The sequence below is a fragment of the Panthera tigris genome, chromosome D3, assembly GCF_018350195.1.
Source record: "Panthera tigris isolate Pti1 chromosome D3, P.tigris_Pti1_mat1.1, whole genome shotgun sequence".
Taxonomy (NCBI): Eukaryota; Metazoa; Chordata; class Mammalia; order Carnivora; family Felidae; genus Panthera; species Panthera tigris.
In genome coordinates this window covers 15,779,437-15,799,058 of record NC_056671.1, presented here as the reverse complement: position 1 = coordinate 15,799,058, position 19,622 = coordinate 15,779,437, and the positions used below count along the sequence as shown (strand labels likewise).

At 46.4% G+C, this 19,622-nt stretch overlaps 1 protein-coding gene across 10 annotated transcripts in view; it reads left to right on the top strand.

The window, feature by feature from the left end:
- CIT (citron rho-interacting serine/threonine kinase) overlaps positions 1-18,987 on the top strand; it is a 162,515-nt gene extending 143,528 nt beyond the window's left edge. For 6 of the 10 annotated variants that reach the window (XM_042963232.1, XM_042963233.1, XM_042963235.1 and 3 more), the window contains 12 exons: positions 185-289; positions 522-691; positions 1,925-2,005; positions 2,136-2,271; positions 3,949-4,088; positions 5,485-5,577; positions 7,088-7,196; positions 7,294-7,422; positions 7,930-8,010; positions 9,707-9,785; positions 9,919-10,098; positions 15,279-15,635. In XM_042963232.1, coding sequence (XP_042819166.1) covers positions 185-289; positions 522-691; positions 1,925-2,005; positions 2,136-2,271; positions 3,949-4,088; positions 5,485-5,577; positions 7,088-7,196; positions 7,294-7,422; positions 7,930-8,010; positions 9,707-9,785; positions 9,919-10,098; positions 15,279-15,612 — 1,637 coding nt within the window. In that variant the 3' untranslated portion in view covers positions 15,613-15,635. Of the gene's footprint in view, positions 1-184; positions 290-521; positions 692-1,924; positions 2,006-2,135; positions 2,272-3,948; positions 4,089-5,484; positions 5,578-7,087; positions 7,197-7,293; positions 7,423-7,929; positions 8,011-9,706; positions 9,786-9,918; positions 10,099-15,278; positions 15,636-16,574 lie in introns of those variants that run through there. The other 4 variants (XM_042963234.1, XM_015542629.2, XM_015542628.2 and 1 more) reach the window with 1 other exon arrangement.
- Positions 18,988-19,622: the final 635 nt, after the last annotated feature.

The window sequence follows — 19,622 nt, the reverse complement described above, 5'->3', positions numbered from 1 at the left end:
GCCTTCTCTGCACACCTTTTTCCCTCCTCCTTTGTTCTCGTGCGCCTCTCTTTCCACGCATACTCTGTCTCTCTTGCCTTGTCTCTCTCTTTCTCTCTGTCTCTGTTTCTTTCTTCCTCTCTTCTCCCCTCGTTCTTGTTCCTGTTCTTTTGGTTTTCTCTCTGCCCTTCCTCTTTGCACCAAGCTGGACAGAGGCCGGTGGAAGAATTTGAGCTGTGCCTTCCCGACGGGGATGTATCTATTCATGGCGCCGTTGGTGCTTCTGAGCTTGCAAATACAGCCAAAGCAGGTGAGCGGAAGCCGGAGAACCCACGGCAGGGGGTGGGGTGGGGAGGTGAGAGTGGGGGCGGGCACTGGGCTGGATGAATCAGCAGGGGGAGGAGGGGGCGCCCTCCTTGGCTCCCCCTTTATAGTGGGGTCTAGGACTTGCATGCCTGGGCGATGTCTGACACCTCAGGGCCATCCCTCCCAAGAGTGAGAGGAATCCACAGCGGACCCCTGCTCTCTGTCCCATCCCCTAGATGTCCCCTACATACTGAAGATGGAGTCTCACCCACACACCACCTGCTGGCCCGGGAGAACGCTCTACTTGCTGGCTCCCAGCTTCCCCGACAAACAGCGCTGGGTCACCGCCTTAGAGTCTGTGGTCGCAGGTGGGAGAGTTTCTAGGGAAAAAGCAGAAGCTGATGCTGTGAGTATGGAGGCAGGAGCTGGAGTCTGTCTTTGTAAAGTGGGCTGACTTGGGAACTGACCTGAGTGGTGGGGGCCCTCTTGCCGCCTCTCCAGGGGAGTGATGGCCGAGACTGTCATGACTGAGACTCTTGTGTCACTGAGATACAGGCTGTACGCGGTCTGTCTGGTGTCACACACCCTCCCCCTGCGGCCCTTTAGAATGAGGCAGTCAGTGCCGTTAGCCAGCTCTTGGGGCAGCGATTGATCTTGGTCACGGCAGCAAATGTACTCATATGGAAATCCTCTTTCTCGTTTACTCTGATGAGTTTATTTGCAAGCGCTTGGCTGTGGAGCAGCACAAAAGTCTGCCGACAGCCATGCCAACTTCGGGAAGGCTTTTCATAACCTTCTCGTACCTTCCACACGAACTGCTCTTCTGTAGGCAGGTTTGGAATCCTACTTACCCTTAAGATGTTGGAACTGTAGGTGTGCCTTGATTGGCATCACTCCTCCTGGAAACTTCCAAGATATAAACAGGGCTCCTTGCTCATTGGTGTTTTCTCCACCAAAGACCAAACACTGGGCTCCTAGTAAGCACCTGCACGGTTCACAACGGTGAACTTCTTAACCATGAGCCTCCTGATCGGAGCTTTGCTCACCGGGTGGACCAGTGTTTTGATGACTTATTTTGTGGTTACCTGTGTGAGCCTGTTATTGAAATCCATGTTAATATGTGTACAATAGGACCGTGACTGTATTTCCTACGAGCTTCTGCCTGCGTGGGTTCAGGTAAAGAGATTCAGAAGCTTGCTTCTTTGGTGCTGACACTGTGCTTTGTACTTTTGCTGCAGCCTGGAGGGGCAGGAGCCTTCCATGTGGCTTATTAACCCTTTGCAGGTGGAATCTCTTTAGCCTCAGCTTATTTCCTACCACAGAAAATGTCTCTACAGCTATTTTATTTCTGCATCAAGCTGAGGCATTACTTTGATGCTAATTAACAACCACCCCAGAGATAAGCAGTAACATTCGTGTTTTGCCTTCTGAGCTCAGATCAAAATAGGGGGCAAGCCAAGACCAAATGTGTGTTTCTGGCATTTTCAGGCATAACCTTCCTTCCTGGCACCAAACTTCTCTCTGTTCTTGCTTTCATCTCTCTGGATGGTTTGGTCATGAACAGTTCCATCTTACCATGTCCTTGTTTTTTTCTTTTCCTTTCTTTCCTTCTTTTTTACATTTGTTCCAATACGAAAAGAAATTGCTTGGAAACTCCCTGCTGAAACTGGAAGGTGATGACCGTCTAGACATGAACTGCACACTGCCCTTCAGCGACCAGGTAGCACTGTTCTCTGGACACTGGCAGTAGCCGCCCCCTGCAGTCAAGAAAGAAAGGGCTCTTCCTTGATGGGGTTGTCCCCGGGATGTGATCATGCTTATGTTGTGCTTGTGACCTTCTCTCCTTGCAGGTGGTGTTGGTAGGCACTGAGGAAGGGCTCTACGCTCTGAATGTCTTGAAAAACTCCCTCACCCATGTCCCAGGAATCGGAGCAGTCTTCCAAATTTATATCATCAAGGACCTGGAGAAGCTACTCATGATAGCAGGTGGTAGGCCAAGGACATGGCGCTTTCTCTTCACTGTCGAGGGAAACTATCTGAAAGCCAGTGTCACGCTTGCGAAACACAAAGGCAGGCCCTCCTGCAGGCAGGTGGGAGCAGAAGCGGCTCTTTCCCCTGTGTCCCTGCTGGTGCCCAAGCTGATGGCGCTCTCTGCCCAGATTTATTCCCATGGTGGCCAGTGCAGTACAGTCTGACACCCCCAGAGAACACTTCACCATTAAGCCAGGGGACGAGTAGGAGCCTCAGAGTCCTGGTAACATCAGACCCTTTGATGCCGGCGTCGTGGCGAGGTCAATGCCACCTTGAGCCATGGCCTTCTGAGAGCCTGCCTGTTAGCATGTTGCCTCTTATTTCTGCGTGACCCTCAGAAACCCTTCATCTGTTCACTGGTTAACATTTTGCCATATTTTCTCTCTCTTCCTATACAAATGTACATGCGTGCACGCACACACACTAACTTTTGAGCTGTCTGAGAGTCCCTTGCAGCTGTGACCCCAAATTCTTCACCGTATCACCTACGAACATGGGCATTGTCTCACATAACCATGGCAAAAAATTTTTTCTCTCTTTATTGGCAGTACTATTTTTTTTTTTAATGGAAAACAGTAATTTGCTGGCTCAATGTTCAAAAACATCCACAGTCAGGTCTTGTTTTAGGCGTGGCTGAAATAATACAGTCAGGAACTGGCTCTCAACACTTACTCTCTTTGCCTCTTTTGTTTTTCTGCTTGCTTGCCTTCCTTCCTTTCCTTCTTTCCTTCCCTCCCTCCCTCCCTCCCTCCCTCCCTCCCTCCCTTCCTTTCTCTCCATCCCTACCTTCCTCCCTTCCTCCCTTCCTACTTGACTTTATTCTTTAGAAGCGTTTTAGGTTCACAGTGAAATTGAGCTTAAAGGACAGAAAGTTCCAGTATCCCTCCACCCCCACTATCAGCATCCCCGACTGGAGTGGGACATTGGACATAACTAATGAACTTGCAGTGACACATCATCAGCCAGGGTCCAGAGTGTCCGTGAGGGTTCACTCTTGGTGGGTTTGGACAAACGTGTAGTGGCATGGGTCTACTGTCATAGTATCACACAGAATCGTTTCACGTGGCACCGTTTTTGGATTCAGGATATTTATCCCTCGTTGGAATGCAGTTGTCTGACACACTGCTCATAGTTAGAATTTACCTGCGGCTCCAATAACGTCCCTTCTGGTATTTTCCCCCTTGGTTTGTGATCCAGTCCCAGATTGTGCACTACATTTAGTAGTGTCCCATTAGTCTCCTTTAATCTGGAATGCATCCTTGGCCTTCCTTTGGTCCTCCATGACACTGACCTATCAGAACGGTCCAAGCCTGTCATTTCATAAAACGTCCCCTCTGTTCCTAACCCGTCCTCATCTTCACTTTGATGGGGATCATGTTTGAAAGTACAGTTCACATTCTGATTTTATGTCGGCAGAATTTTTTTTTTCATCCCAGAATCTTGACCAAGAGGCCAGATGTTTTCATTTTAGATCTGAAACTTGGACCTAAGCTGTGTACACAGGAGTGTCTGGAAAACTCTGTTGACCTGCATGGCCCCGCGTGGATGTTTGTGAAGAGAAGTAGAACTGCCATCCCACACCTTTGCTTCCCTGCCTCACACTGACCGTGAAGCTCTTCCTTTTCCCTTCAGGAGAAGAGCGAGCTCTGTGCCTTGTTGACGTGAAGAAAGTGAAGCAGTCCCTGGCGCAGGCTCACCTTCCCGCCCAGCCCGACATCTCACCCAACGTTTTTGAAGCCGTGAAGGGCTGTCACTTGTTTGCTGCTGGCAAGGTAGGCTCTCCTCAGGGCCTCAGCTGGCAGAATGTTCTTGAAATCGGCTCTTCCCTCCTTTTGAGGCAGCTTACCAATTTGACCTTGAAAATTGTATGTCTTCTAACTGGGCTAAATTTCTGTTGCTTCCTTTAGACACATGAAGGAATTTGTGTAGCCATGAAATTTGCACAGGCTTTGAATCTAAAGGAAATGTCAGAGAGAAAAATGAGAATTTAACAAAACTGAAAGGAAGATCCATGCTTAGAATGTGTACGTGTGTGTATATCTGTGTCAGTGTGTGTAGGACAGGGTCTCTTTTTTTTTTTTAATCTGACATGGATCCCCACTCCTGGACTGGATGAAAAATGTTTTATTACTAGAAATTAGCAAATTCTGATTTATGACATTTATAGAACATAAAGTCAGTTCACGATAACTCAGGTTAATTGTTTGGTAGCTAACAGCATATTGATTTTGGTGCATAAATACATTTATTTTCTTCCCTGCTTCTTTAGGGAAACTTTTTTTATTGAAAAAATTAAGAGTATTTGTGGGTGCCTACACATGAACATGTCTAACTTTAATGAAATCTGAATCAAGCATTTGCAGGCTGCCTGAGGCCACTGGAGTCATCCTGTTGACAACCACTGACTTTCCCTTCTCAGAAAATGGCTCAATGGGAATCTGTTGTTTAGCCACTGAGTCAGCATTTACCCAACACATCCTGTGTCCCTGACTGAGCCTTCAGAGAGTTCTGTGCTGAGGAACGGAGGACCAGTGGGGGAGGGCTATGGTTGACTCTAGGAACCTCCTGAAGGGGCCTTGACCTTAGTCACTATTCTTGAGGACTTTTGGTCTCTGGAATTCTTTTCTTAGTCACTTATATGATGGTTGTGATTAATTGTGGCAATAAAAAAAGGGGGGGGGCAGAATATAAAGTAGGAGAATGGCTGGCCTAGAAAGGTGTTGATTTGAAAAGGTTTCTTAGAGGAATCTTAAGGGGCTGATAAACGACATTGCTAGATGGGCCCAGGATTTTCAGACAGGGACTGAGCAAGGTAAAACACCGTGTGCTCTGTCAGTTTTATCAATTCTTTTCTTTTTATTTAAAAAAAGTTTTTTAGGGGTGTCTGAGTAGGTTCACTCAGTCAAGCGTCCAACTTCGGCTCAGGTCATGATCTCCTGGTTCGGGAGTTCGAGCCCCATATCGGGTTTTGTGCTGACAGCTCAGAGCCTGGAGCCTGCTTCAGATTCTGTCTCCCTCTGTCTTTGCCCCTCCCCTGCTCACACTCTCTTTCTCTCTCAAAAAATGAATAAACATTAAAAAAAAATTGATGTTATATTCCTAGTTTTGCTCTGGAGCCAGTGTACACACGACTGACACTCTTTTTCTGTTTCCCTGATTGCTTTTCAGATTGAGAACGGGCTCTGCATCTGTGCAGCCATGCCCAGCAAAGTCATCATTCTCCGCTACAATGAAAACCTCAGCAAGTACTGCATTCGGAAAGTAAGTCCTGGGCCTCACCTGTCCTGCTGTCCCCACCAATTGATGTGGAAAGCGTGCCGTCTCAGGGAACAGTGTGTGCCAGGTCCCTTCAGCTTTGGTGATCTCTAGGTAGGGGGAGAGGGAGAAAGAGACAGACACACCTGGAGGAAGCTTCAGAGCCTTGAGTGGCTGCCCTTTTCCCTCTCATTTTCCTTCTGTTTGTGAACGGCCTCTCTAGCCTGCCCAGTGAATTCAGCCCTTTGTTACAGGAGGAAGGAAGCTGGCTGATGGAAGAGACACTTCGTTTCAATTAGCATAAAAAAGGAAGGACATCTCTCTGAGAAGCTAGCAGTCTCTGGTGGCACTTATCAGAATTTATGTCAGATCCTAGAAGTTTCTTTGTTTAACCTTTGGAGAAGCCAGTGCTAGCTGTGTTCTGATGTGTAATTAGGGAGCTGATTGTCCTTGGAGCAGAGTGGTGGTGATGGTGACTGCCGTGTGGACAAGGTGCACATTGGATCATTTGCCTCATTTCCTGAGACTGGCCGTTGTCCCTAGGCTAGGAAAGCGCCACCTGTAGTAAGCCTGCTTTATTTCAGGTGTCTTCACGATTAGTCTCAGAAGTGAAATGACTGATGGGTGAACATACATAGAGGTCATTCTGTGTTAGGGAAATAGTTTCATCCTGGGTGGGCTGTTCGTCCACCATCCAGAAACTGAGCTGGTTATTATATACTTTCCACAACAGTTCTGAAATGCAGGGGTGGTAATCCTCAATCTTCAGGTTAGACAATTGAGGCTGGCTTGAGATCCTGTTACAAAGTTGAGACCAAAACTGAAGTTTGATTTTTCCCTGCCATTTCACTGTGTCATGCTGCCTAAAAGTTTCCTCGTACTTAGCAGGTGATCAGAAATATTCAGTGATGATAGTGTGGATTGTGAGCTTGAACTGTTAGCTTTAGGAGATTTCTCAGAAATCATTGCTTCCCTGTAATTCTTGGCTACCGTTTTGAATAAGCATGCCTAGGTTTTTTTTACTATTAGGACTGGCCTGAAAACAAGTGGAAGTAATTAGAAAGCCCATCACTAATGGAGATGACAACAATGATGATGAGAATAATCATATAGGTGATACAGGTTCACGTTAGAAACTTAGCTTACCAAAAGAAGGAAGCTTAAAACCACTCCCTCTAACCCTGTTTTCTCCAGTTCTTTTCCTCAGATAAGAATTTGTATTTTTAAAGATCTGTTTTTGCAACCTTTTCATTGAAATGGTGTTTCTGACTCTTTGGCTGCCATTTGACCTTATTTTCTTGGTCTGGGGTTGCAAAGAACTCAGAGGTAGCAAAGGGATTATCAGCCCTTGTGGGGGACATGAAAGGATGGAGTGTGCTTTGTGTGGCTGAGAACGTGAATAAGTCCAGAGGTGACCGTCTCCAAGGCGTGGTTAGTTGAGGCGGAAATGGAATAGCAGTGGAAATGGGGCTGCCCTGTGTTAACTCACATCATTTTCTTCTACCCTCTGTCTCAGGAGATAGAGACCTCAGAGCCCTGCAGCTGCATCCACTTCACCAATTACAGTATCCTTATTGGAACCAATAAATTCTACGAAATTGACATGAAGCAGTACACGCTTGAGGGTAGGGCCCAAGTCCTCCCCCCAGCCCGCACTCTGCTCCAGCCTTGCCACCAACACTAGCTCATTCCTGAAGCCCCGCTTCTCGCCTGACTTTACAGAATTCCTGGATAAGAATGACCATTCCTTGGCGCCTGCTGTGTTTGCCTCCTCTTCCAACAGTTTCCCTGTCTCAATCGTGCAGGTGAACGGCGCAGGGCAGCGGGAGGAGTACCTGCTCTGCTTCCACGGTGAGTCAGGGCTTCCCGCCCGCCACTGGTCTGATGGCTCGCAGACGCCAGGAGCCCCAGACCCTACCAGCACCCTTGCCTGGTCCAGCTCTCTCATATTCTCTCCTGAGAGCAGCCACTTCTTTCCTTCTCTGCCCCTTCTTTCTCTCCCTTTCCTTTCTCTTTTTTCCCTTCCTTCTTTCTTGCATTTTCTTGTGATGTTTCTCTTCATTCTTTTTCATTTCCCCCCTTCTTCCTATCTCTGGGTCTTTCTGTCTGTTCCTCCTTGTGTCTGGGTCTCTCTTTCTCCTTTTCCTCCTCCTTTTGCCTCTTATTTTCTGTCTCTTCCACTTTCCTTTAACACATCTCTGAGAGATGTGACTCAGCAAAGGTCTTCAGGTTTTAATGATCCAGTTAAATCTGGCTGGTGGTCCCCTGGGTTCAATCCCTTATTCTTCTATCAAAGTATGTGTCGTTGATACTGATGCCTCTGTCTGTGCTGATGCCCCGGGCTCCAACTCCTTGCAGAATTTGGGGTGTTCGTGGATTCTTATGGAAGACGTAGCCGCACAGATGATCTCAAGTGGAGTCGCTTACCTTTGGCCTTTGGTAAGTGATGCAAGGTATGGAGGGCTCTGTTCTGCCAGCAGCTGGTGTCCTAGGAAAAAATTGCAGGTGGTCTCCTTTTTGGGTTAAGCACTATGCTTATGGATTACATTAGACACCAAGCACCACAGGTGAGAGTCACCTGAAGAAGTGTTCAGGGCAAAGATTCTGATGAAGAACCGCGTAAGCCAAGGCCACTGGCCTTGTGAAATATCTGTTAGGCTCTCATGACAGAAAGGAGAGCATTGCCTGTGAATTTAAATCATTTCAAAGGCTGCAGAGTATCCCATGGCATAGCTGAACACCTGTCAGTTTAATCAGTTCTGATTAGGCAGAGCAGGTAGATCATGCTCATTCTTTCTGTAAGTATAAACATTGCTATGATGAACATCTTGCACTGATCTTTGCACACTTGTCAAATAGTACCTGCTGCTCATAAGCCCTCAAAGTGGAGCTGCTGGGTCAAAGCATAAGCACACACCTACGTGCAAATATGTACATACATGTCTGTGTGAATGTTCTGAAATGCCGTTACGGTTGAAATACCTGTCGAGGCTATTTGGTTTATCTATTGCTGCATAACAAGTTCCAAAACTTGTTACGGACAAGACAACAACAACTTGTCATTGCCTAAGATGCTGAGGCTGGACTGGATAGTTCTGCTTCATGTGGTTCCAGTGGGGGCACTGGGATAAGTAGGAAGTCCAAAATGGCCTCACAAAATGGCAGGCAATTGGTATAATTGTTGGGAACTCAGCTTGGGCTGGTGGCTGGAGGTCTCAGTTCCTCTCCACGTGGGCTTTTTCCAAGAGTGCAGAAGTGAGAGCTGGCAGGCCTTCTTGCTACCACCACATCCTACTGGTTAAAGCAGCCACAGGGTCAGCCTAGATTCAAGGGAAGGAGGCTCTATCCACCAGGGCCTGAGTACCAGGAGGCACGACTAACAGTCTAATACCAAAGTCCTAGTTTACTGAAAGGAATGGTAGTGATAATCTCCTTTACTTTTAAGACAGAAAAAGATCTCATCATATCCTAGAGTTTCAGTGACACTATGATATAGATATATAGTATTAAGGCCAGAAATATTTAATTATCTATGAACCCAATCTTTAATGTTTTTTGAAAACATATACAATGAAACACTTTAAAAAGGTATACAATGAAAAGCCTCACCCAAATAACCTGTCTCCCTAATTCTCCATTCCCTCTCCCCCAAAGGGGGAAAAAATACTTCTTTGCGTTTCTTATCCTTCCAGTGCTTTGTGCAAATACAGACGCATAAGAAAATATATTCTTATCTACCCCCCAACACACTTTAAAAATGCTTTTTGTTTAAATCAGTATGGTGACACACTTTACACATTCTGAATCTTGCTTTTCACACTAAGTAAAATTGTACACTTCAGGTTTTTTTTATGTATCAGTACATAGAGAGCTTCCTGCAGGTTTTACAGCTATGCAGAATTCCATAGATGTACCACAATTTAACTGACCCCCTATAATGTCCCCTTGAGTTGGTTCCCATCGTCTGCTCTGAAAACATGGCAATGCGTATACTTGAACATGCCTCATTATGTTGGCACATGGATGTATGTGTAGGATAAATCCCTTTACGTGGGACTGCTAGGTCCAAGGTGCCTGGTTTTGAGTTTCTCTTTTAACCCTTCCTTGCCCATGCTCTTCTGTGGTGGCCATGCAGCCTACAGAGAACCCTATCTGTTTGTGACCCACTTCAACTCACTAGAAGTAATTGAGATCCAGGCACGCTCTTCTCTGGGGTAAGCATTGCCCTTTCAGACTTTGAAAACCTCGGCGGTTGGGGTTGGGGCTTGGGGCCAAGTGTGTGTTTCTTTCCATTCCATCTAGCAACGGAGATAACCTGAATGTAAACTCTTATCTGGAACTCCACAGGACCCCTGCCCGAGCGTATTTGGAAATCCCGAACCCACGCTACTTGGGCCCTGCAATTTCCTCAGGAGCGATTTACCTGGCGTCCTCATACCAGGATAAATTAAGGGTTATTTGCTGCAAAGGAAACCTTGTGAAGGAGTCCGGCACTGACCACCACCGGGGCCCCTCCACCTCCCGCAGGTACAACACTTCTCCATTACAGGAGGCAGAGTGTTTTTCTGTAAGATAGCAGGAAATTTTGCTAAACTGGTCAAAGGTTTCCCAGTCTTCAAGCTCAAGCCACTCATTTCTTTGGGATCTATAGCACTAAAGTGCCCTTTACAAGCATCAGAATTTTTAAATGCCCCCTTGGAAAAAGGTGGAAGGAAATGTCTGGTCTTTCTCTGTTGAGTTTTTTAGTGGCACTAGAATCGATCATGAATTGTGCATTCACTGCTTAGCAGATACTCTGCCATGCTACTTGGGCTTGCTGCAGGAGGTATGGTGCTGAAGAACCAGATGCAGTCCCTCCCCGATAGAGCCCAGTGGGAGAGAGGCCATGATGAGCAATCAGGCAATTATAGCCTAGCTTAGAAGGATGGGCCTCTGACTGGGGTAGTTTAACGCACCACGGGAGCCCAGAACAGGGTTCCTAGCTTGGACTTGGGGGCCAGGGAAGATTTCCCAGAAGAAATAACACCATCCGTATGGGCCATGCTTTCCTCTTTCTTTGCATGTCTTCTAATTTTTTGTTGGGAGGCTGAACATTTCAAATACTATAATGTGGCAACTCTGGAAATCAGTTCCCCAACTCTCCCCCGTTTTGGTTGTTGCTGTTTTTGGTGTTATTTTTTTAATGTTTATTTATTTATTTTGAGGCGGGCAGGCAGAAAGAGGGAGAGAGAATCCCAAGCAGGCTCTGCACAGACAGTGCAAAGCCTAATGCCGGACTTGAATTCATGAACCAAGAATTCATGACCTGAGACAAAATCAGGAGTTGGCTGCTCATCCGACTGAGCCACCCAAGGGCCCCTATTGTTGCTGTTTATTGAGTGACTCTCCTGGACTAAATCTGTAAAGTCTGTATTCTTTGTTATGTGGGGCTGGCCATTCAAGTTTCTGCTTGGTTAGGTTGTCAGCTAATGACAGGGCAGAGATTTTGTTCAATGCATTGAATCAGTAAGTCTCTCACCTTTTGCTTAGGGTTTGTGTGTGTGTGTGTGTACACGTGTGTGTTGGGCACACCTTCAATGCTCAAAGTCAGCCAAAATTGAGAACTGAAGCCTTCTCAGGTTTTTCCTGTGTGCGTGGCCTTCTAAATCCCTATGAATATAAGGGACCATTTCAAAATGCCTTACAGACATCTTATTCCCAGATTTCCTTTTGAGTGTTTTGGCCAGCCTCTTCCCCAACTGGTAGCACTCCCTCAGGTATTTGGCAGATTAAACACTTGCTGTTGATTGTTCTTGATAAACATCTGGGAATAGGGCTTTTCTCATGAGCAAGCCCTGACTTGGGTCAAGGAAAAAGCCCCGAGAATGGTCTTTTCTGGGGAGTAGCCATGCAGGTCAGACTGTTTTCTGGGGATGGGGCTTTTTGGGGAGTTTCGATCCTGATCTCTCTCCAGAGGCTACTCTTACAGGGCTCTTAGTTTCAAAACTGCAGCTCTGGGGAGAAAGGGGGGAGAACTAGGTCACATTAACATGTCACAAAACTTGTTCTTACTGGGATTATCAGTTATTTTTCTTGCATAAATGCCCTTGCTGTTAGAGTTCTTACAAGTCTGGTTAATTTCCAGAGTTCTGAAAAGTTGATTTTGACGGCTGTTGCCAGTGTTCTTGTTGCTTTTATGGAGGAACGGGTGTTCGGCGATCCTTGCTGTACCATTCTGGAAGTGCTTTTCCTCTTTTTGATACAGGTGGTAGCGCAGCACACATTCTTGTACCTAATGTTCCTTGGAGACTGCTCCACGTTGGCATCAGAAGTATTCTTCATTGTTGTTTTTATGCCTACATAGCATGCCTTCATGTGACCTTGATTTATTTAACTGCTTTTTTATCAATGGATTTTAGGGTTATTTACAGACTGTTGCTACAGTAAATTAAATGATTTTGTGCTTCTGTCATTTTGCATGCTTAGGAATCTATCTGTAGGATAAATTCCTAGAAACAAAATTGACGGGTGACATCAGACATCCGTTTGTAATTTTGATCTTGCTGAAAATTCCTCCCTGAAGGCCAGATCCATCTGCAATCCCATCAGCAGTGCATGGAAGCGGGACTGACCTGGTCTTGACACAGAGGGCTGTGAGCCAGATCCAGGTCGATGTGGAGCTTTGATGTATATAACTTTAAGATCTTGGTCTGCAAATAAATTCTGAGATTATTTAACCCAAGGGGAATATTTAACTGACCTAGGATTTAAATTTTTCTGGAATGGTATGTCTACTCTGTAAAGAATTACATGGATCCCCTACCATGTGCTAGACACAATGTCTGGAGCTGGGGATCCACAGATGAAGACATGTTTTTATTCTCAAGGGACTTAGTTCCTCCACCACATTGTCTCTAATATTAAAAAATGCTTAGATCTTGAAACAAATCATAAATTTAATATTCTGAGACTATGTCCTAATGAATAGTTTTTCTTCTATTGAAATATAAGAGTTAGTCTGAATTTTTGGTCAGTGTGGTTTTAGTCCCAGGCACTTGCTAGAAAATCAGAAGTGCCAAATAACCAGCGGTTCCTAACTCTTTTGGCTTGACCCTGCCTCAGAAGGAACTGTTCAAAGGGCTACAGTTCTGTCCTGAAACGTCCAGATTTTCTTTAAGTAGTTTCCAAGTCATGCCAAGAACAAATCAAAGTACCATAATTAGATTTTTTTTTTTTTTCTCCACTGCCTCACTAATTAGATGGCAGGCACCTTCCTTCTGAGACTATATGGTGTCTCTGTAAGAAGTTGCTTATTCCTGTGGTTGGAAATGGTTCCGGTTCCTTTGAACAAGAGGCAGAAATAATGCTGTTGCTTTCCTGCTGTTGCCAGGCATGTGTGGAAAATCAACAGTTAGTCTTTGGTTGTCTCTTGGCTTATAAAATGATCTTTTTATGCAGACTTCTTTGGCAGGTCAGAATGTAGAAGCCCAGCTTGGCTGAATATGATTCACTGCAGGCCTCATTGCCCTGGTCTGTTTAGCAAAGCAAGAAATGAAACTCTTTGCAAACAAAACAAAAACAAAAAAACATAAAATTGGCATGGTGGTAGATCATTGGTCATTAATGGATACAGAGATAGAAGATTGCCCACTTGGCCTAGAATGATGGGTATTTTCTTTCATTCCATTAATCTGACATCCCAAATGGCCTTCCTTGAGCCATCCTTCTTCCCCAGGGCATTGAGTATCTTCTCACTTGCTTTATGATGGGCCCCTGTGGACACATTTTATAATTTCATCTCCATTACAAATAGGCTTAATGTAATTCTCCTAGTTGGAATTTATTTTTTTTTGTCTTCCATATCTTAAAGCCACACGACTAGAGATGAATATAAACCTTCACTTCAAGATGCTGAAATCTGAGTTATCTCAGATTTTTCTGCTGTACCCACCTAGCACAGGAGGGTTCTGGCTTTCTGGGCATGTTATCTGGAATCTTGACAGAATTGCACAGGGAAGCCAGACAATGACTTGAAAAACTTCACAATGAACTGATCACTTATCTAATTATCTCCACTTACCTCTCTGTTTCACTGTAGAGCAGGAATCAGCAAACTTCTGTTAAGGTCCAGATAGTAAATACTTTTGGCATTGTGGGCTATATGGTTGTCTCAACCATTCAACTATTGTTGTAGTATGAAAGCCGCACAACCAGTGCAAAACCAGATGGGCATGGCTGTGTTCCAATAAAACTTTATTTATAAAACCAGTTTATCTGTCCAGATTTGGCCTTCAAGCTTGCTCTAGAGTCTCTCCTCCCCCAGTAGGTGTCTTTGCTTCTCATTTGTTTTCAATTATGAGCAGTGACAAAGAGATTCTGGTAGTTGGACCAATAATTGAAGAAAAAATCAACTAACTTGGCCCCTTCCAAAGAGAAGGATTTAAATATCAAGGATTAAGATGGGCCTCTGGGAAAACCAGTGACTCTCTCAAACATTTCTGAAGAAATGACTGATTTTACTGCAAAAGTCCAACATTGATGGAAAGTATGTCATCGAGCATATTAGCATACAATTTCGCTGCAAAAATTAGAGCAAGATAAATCAGTATGTGATTCATACTTGGCTCATTCTTAGAATCAGCCTGTAATTCCAATTGTAATTTAGATTTTAAAAATAACGAGGATAAATTTACTTGCCCGATTTCTACTTTTATTTTCTGAGATAAAGTTCCAATCAATCAAAATATGTTCTCCAAGTAATATTCTCCATAAAATGTGCCCATGTTAAGTCGGTTCCCTTTTCCTGGCTCTAATTATACTGAGATGAGGAGGACTGAGTACTTTTTCTGCTCGTTGGGGTGGGAAGGAATTAACTCTCAGTTCTGTTTCTGGATCTCCCTTCTTCAGAGAGGTGGTTACGGCCGTACCTGCTGAAATCTTCATTCGAAATATCCAGGCCGGGCTTGGGGGAGGGTTGGATTGGCCATACAAAAAGGCCCCAGTGTTTTCTATTGTTTGGTTATTAACTGTCAATCTTCAGGGCCAGGGCCGTGTTTTGAGCAACTGTACTGTTTTTGTCTGTCCTGCTCAGTTTTCTAATTCTGTCAGGCCTGATCCCTCTCACATCAGTATTGGGTGCCACAAAGATGCTTGGAAAGCCACCTGGAAGGAGAGGTGACCAAACACCAGGCCGACGAGTGAGACAGAATTGGCAGATGAGTACAGGCTTTCTCAAAATTGCTCCCTTGCATCAAGGGCCTTTGAGCAGCCTCCTCCCCTAAATGAAGACTTCCTTCTGTGCCTTATAGACTCTGCAAAATACTTAGGTCAGTAGGATACTGGGTGGGGATTAGGATGTCAAACTGACCTGTGTCGGAATCCCAGTTCTGCATCTCCCTAGCTTAGGCCAGGCACTCAGCCTCCCTGTCTCCACATCACCTCTGCTGTGAGGGTCATGCCTGCTCTTAGCTTGTGGAGCTGTCATGACAATGTAATGGGTCGAGGCACATAAAGAGCTTAGCACAGGGTCTGGCAGTAAAAACCTGCACTGAGACCAGGAAGCTTGATTTTCTTTTGTTGTCCTCTTTCTCTTCCTGTCCTATCAAAAGAAAACAAAAAGCCTGAAGAACTCCTGGTGGGATTGGGACCTGGGGGTTGCTCAGAGGAAGAAAATGCCCCTTTGAGGTTGTGACTTCTCATTTCGCACCTCCCTTTCCTGTTGCCCGCAGCCCCAACAAGCGAGGCCCGCCAACATACAACGAGCACATCACCAAGCGTGTGGCCTCTAGCCCGGCACCACCGGAAGGCCCCAGCCACCCACGAGAGCCAAGCACACCCCACCGCTACCGAGAGGGGCGGACAGAGCTGCGCAGGGACAAGTCTCCTGGCCGCCCCCTGGAGCGAGAGAAGTCCCCAGGCCGGATGCTCAGCACGCGGAGGGAACGCTCACCTGGGAGGCTGTTTGAAGACAGCAGCCGGGGCCGGCTGCCTGCGGGAGCCGTGAGGACCCCACTGTCCCAGGTCAACAAGGTGAGGCACCATCCGGAGAGGCCAGAGGAGTGACCTGAGGAGCTGAGGGCCCTTTGGGGCCACTGTTGTAAAAAGGAGACTCTGTCATTATTAATTCAGATTTTTTAGGACATGGTAACAAGTTTAGGAAAAAAATGTATTTAAGAAGAGGCCTTTCTAAGCAAATGGATAATGCATACATGTGTACCTCAAAATGGAATAGCTACCCTAAGGTATATCATTCACTTCCCCAGAGGCAACCAGTGTTCGCAGTTTCTAGAGATACTCTATGCACATAAGCAAATATCTGTGTGTATCCTCCCTTCTTAAACACAAATGATAGCCTACTATACAAAACGCTTATATCTTATTTTTTTCAGGCACATCTACAAATACGTACCTCAAGAATTTTTTGGAAGGCTACACAGAAACTGGTTAACAGTGGTTGCCCTCTAGAACTTTGAGCTTTTTGAAATCTTTAAATCATACACGTTATTATCTGTGTAATTTTAGGTTAGCAATTGAGATGGAGGGATGTGTTGAAGGAAAGGGGGCCCCGACGAGCAGGGGGAGGCCCAAGTACTTGATGCCTCCTCGGTAGGCTTGGTTCCAGGGACCCCTCTGGACAGCACAGCCACCTTTCTGTCCTTGGGAGCTGGTTTTCTAGATCACATTCTCCCAAGGCCACCTGCAGTTGGCTCTTGGGACCCCTGCTGATAAAGAGAGGAGGAAAGGCCAGTGTTTTTTCTTCTCCCCTTTGATTTACCGATAAAATGGGGGCTTGTGTGTGTGTGTGTGTGTGTGTAACAGAGATCCATCCACAGCTTTGGAGAATTTTCTGTGAACGTCATTCCCTGATGAACCCCGAGCTCAGAGCTGGAGCCGTACTGTGGAGCACTCCCTATTAACAGCTGCAGGGAGGCCGGGTGGTGCACACTTCCTCCTGGGATCAGGCAGGGGGAGCACAGGCATTTCTGGCCCCCTCAGCTAAAACCCCCTCCTTATTTTGCTCCTAGGTCTGGGACCAGTCTTCAGTATAAATCTCAGCCAGAAAAACCAACTCCTCATCTTAATCTGCAGGAAAACCCCAAACACTCTAAGGAACTTTGCTGAAGGGGACCCCAGCCCCCATCTGCTCAGCCACCCCACGGCACAGCTGGGTCCAGACCCACCTCAGTGTGGACGCCCTGCAGCCAGGTGGTGCCGGGCTGAGGCTCTCGGGAGCCATCAGCACCTTCCTGCAGTCACCCTCTGTGCACTTTCTCTTTCAGAGCATTCACAAACTTTTATACCTGGCTCTAGCCTGTACCAGTTCATCAAAGGAAACCAACCTGCGCTAACTACAACGTGGTTAGAATCCTATTTAATAGCTACTTTAAGATCCTAGGGTTGGTTGGTTTTCTTTTTTTTTTTTTTTTTTAAAGACAACAGAATTCTTAATAGATTTGAATAGCAATGTATTTCCTGTCGTAGTCATTTTTAGCTAGATCACACCATCAGGTCTTTGCTACGGAAACGTATTGTAGAAGAGTCCCCGCCAGTTGGCTAACCTCCTGCGCTCATGTAGGTTCATTCTTGTTCCAGTCCATCCTCACAGATGGCCCTGTTTTACCCAGGGTGACATCTTAGCCAAATGTTTACTGTTCTCATTGCCTTTTATGGCCTTGACGACTTCCCCTCCCACCAGCTGAGAATGTACGGAGGTCATCAGGCCTCAGCTCGGAGGCAGTGACTTGGGGCCAAGGAACCTCGAGGAGCTCTCCCTCCCCGCCCCTCAGCGTCATCTCCCCAGCCTGCTGTCCCTGCTTTCCATGTAGCTTTGGCCAGGAAAGCATGCAATAGACTTGCTCGGAGCCCAGCGTTGATGAGTCTCTGGGCCCGGGAGAGGACCGGGGGGGCCATCCACCTCCTGTCCGCGACAGCGCGTCGTTCCCCACCCTGGGATGGGAAGAGACCCGTCCGGGAGTTCTGCATGGCGGTTTCACTGCATGTGCTGCCCCCTGACCTGGCTGCCCCCGTGGGTTGCTCTGCCAATGTACTAGTACCATACCATCGCTCCCGCTGAATCGAGACCCTCTGACCACTTGCCAATTCACTGGCCACAAAAAGCTGCAGTCTGTAGCACTGAACAAACAAAAAACCAAACGCTCAAGCCTTACGACCAGAGAAGGATTTCAGCAAACCACCACCTCACACCTTCACGCTTCCCTGCCGCCTCCCTCGTGGATGACTCCGTGTTCACACAAAATCCAGCACAGTTCTACCCCACGAAACTGTGACTTCCCAAGTGAGCCTTTCCCTAGGGCTAGACTAAGACCAGGAAGTTGGAGAGCCGCGGCCCCTCTTCCACCTCTGCTGGGGTCAGGAGGTCCTCCTTAGGTGCAGTGCTGCTCACATGGTTTCTCTCTGCCCGCTACCAGAATGCGAAATTCCTGGCAACTGGTAAAGAACCAACCTAGAGGCTTTGCAGTTGGCAAGCTAACAGCGGCCTTACTTCTGCCTTTAATCTCCCACAAGGCATCTCTTGCTTCTGATTCTCCATGACTCTTAGGCATGCCTCGAACAACCAAGGCACATCCTAGGTAGGCTGAAAGGTAGACCTGTTTCCACCACTGCAGGGGAACATGACCACGTTTCAACCCACGTCAGATCACTTTCCAGATTGCAACCTGGCCCAAATCCCAGCTCCTTCCTGCTCGTCTCTTAACCTAAGTGCTTTCTTGTTCGAAACGCCTATGTCCCTCCCTCCACGTTACTGCACCCTTGGCAGGTGTCATGCTGTTGTGTTTTATGTGTCGCTTGGAGTCTCTGGGGTCACACTGCATCCCCTCCCTCCCCCAGGGCAGATCAGACTGAATGTTTGCTGAAGTTTTTGTCTCTTGGTCCACAAGTATTTGGAAAGGTCACTGAAAACTGGTCTTTCAGTCTTGGCATTTCATTTAGGATCTCCATGAGAAATGGGGCTTCTTGAGCCCTGAAAGTGTATATTGTGTGTCTCATTTGTGAAAAATGCTTCCTGCTATAGAACTAGCTCAAAAGACTGTACATATTTACAAGAAACTTTATATTCGTAAAAAAAAAAAAAAAAGGAAATTGAATTGGTTTCTACTTTTTTATTGTAAAAGGTGCATTTTTCAACACTTACTTTTGGTTTCAACGGTGGTAGTTGTGGACAGCCACCTTCACTGGAGGGTGGGGAGCTCCGTGGGACCACCAAGATGCCAGCAGGAAATACCGTACCACGAAATTGCAGTCAAAAGCTTATTAGCATACGTAAGATTCTAGGTCTCCAAAAGTACAGGCTTTTTCTTCATTACCTTTTTTATTCAGGATGAGGAAAAGAACACAAGGAACAATTCAAGATCCACCTTGAGAGGAATGAACTTTGTTGTTAAACAATAGTGAAATAAAGCAATGATCTAAAATGTGTGCTTTTGTGCAACGACCTCTTCTTTTCTTGAGAGACCATAAAAGTCCTCAGTATTGCCAGTGTCAGCATGGGCTTGTTACCGTGGCGTGGGACCTTGCCTCCCTCTCAGGAGGCTTTTTTCTGGGGTCGGGGGAGCAACACAGAGGCCGGCGCACATTGCTCTCCTGGAGTCAAGAGCCCGGTAGCAGTCTTTCCCAAGAGCAAGACCTTGTTGGAAGTTTGGTCACTATTTCCAGTGAACCATAAACTGGCTGTTAGGTCACTTTATAGGACTGCAGAACAGGAAAGGTCCTTATGCAAACAGGCCATTTTGAAAGGATTACTTGAGGATGGATTACCTAATTTTCCCATAATGCAGCTAAGCAGGAAAACAGGTCACTTTAAAACTTCTCTCCATTATAAGGTCGTGGGGGAGTTTTTAAAAATATTTTTGAGAGAGAAAGAACGAGAACAAGCGGGGCAGGGGCAGAGAGAGGGAGACACAGAATCCGAAGCAGGCTCTGAGCTGTCAGCACAGAGCCCGATGCAGGGCTCGAACCCACAAACAGTGAGATCGTGACCTGAGCCAAAGTTGGACGTTCAACCGACTGAGCCACCCAGGTGCCCCGGTCGTGGGGAATTTAATGATGTAGAT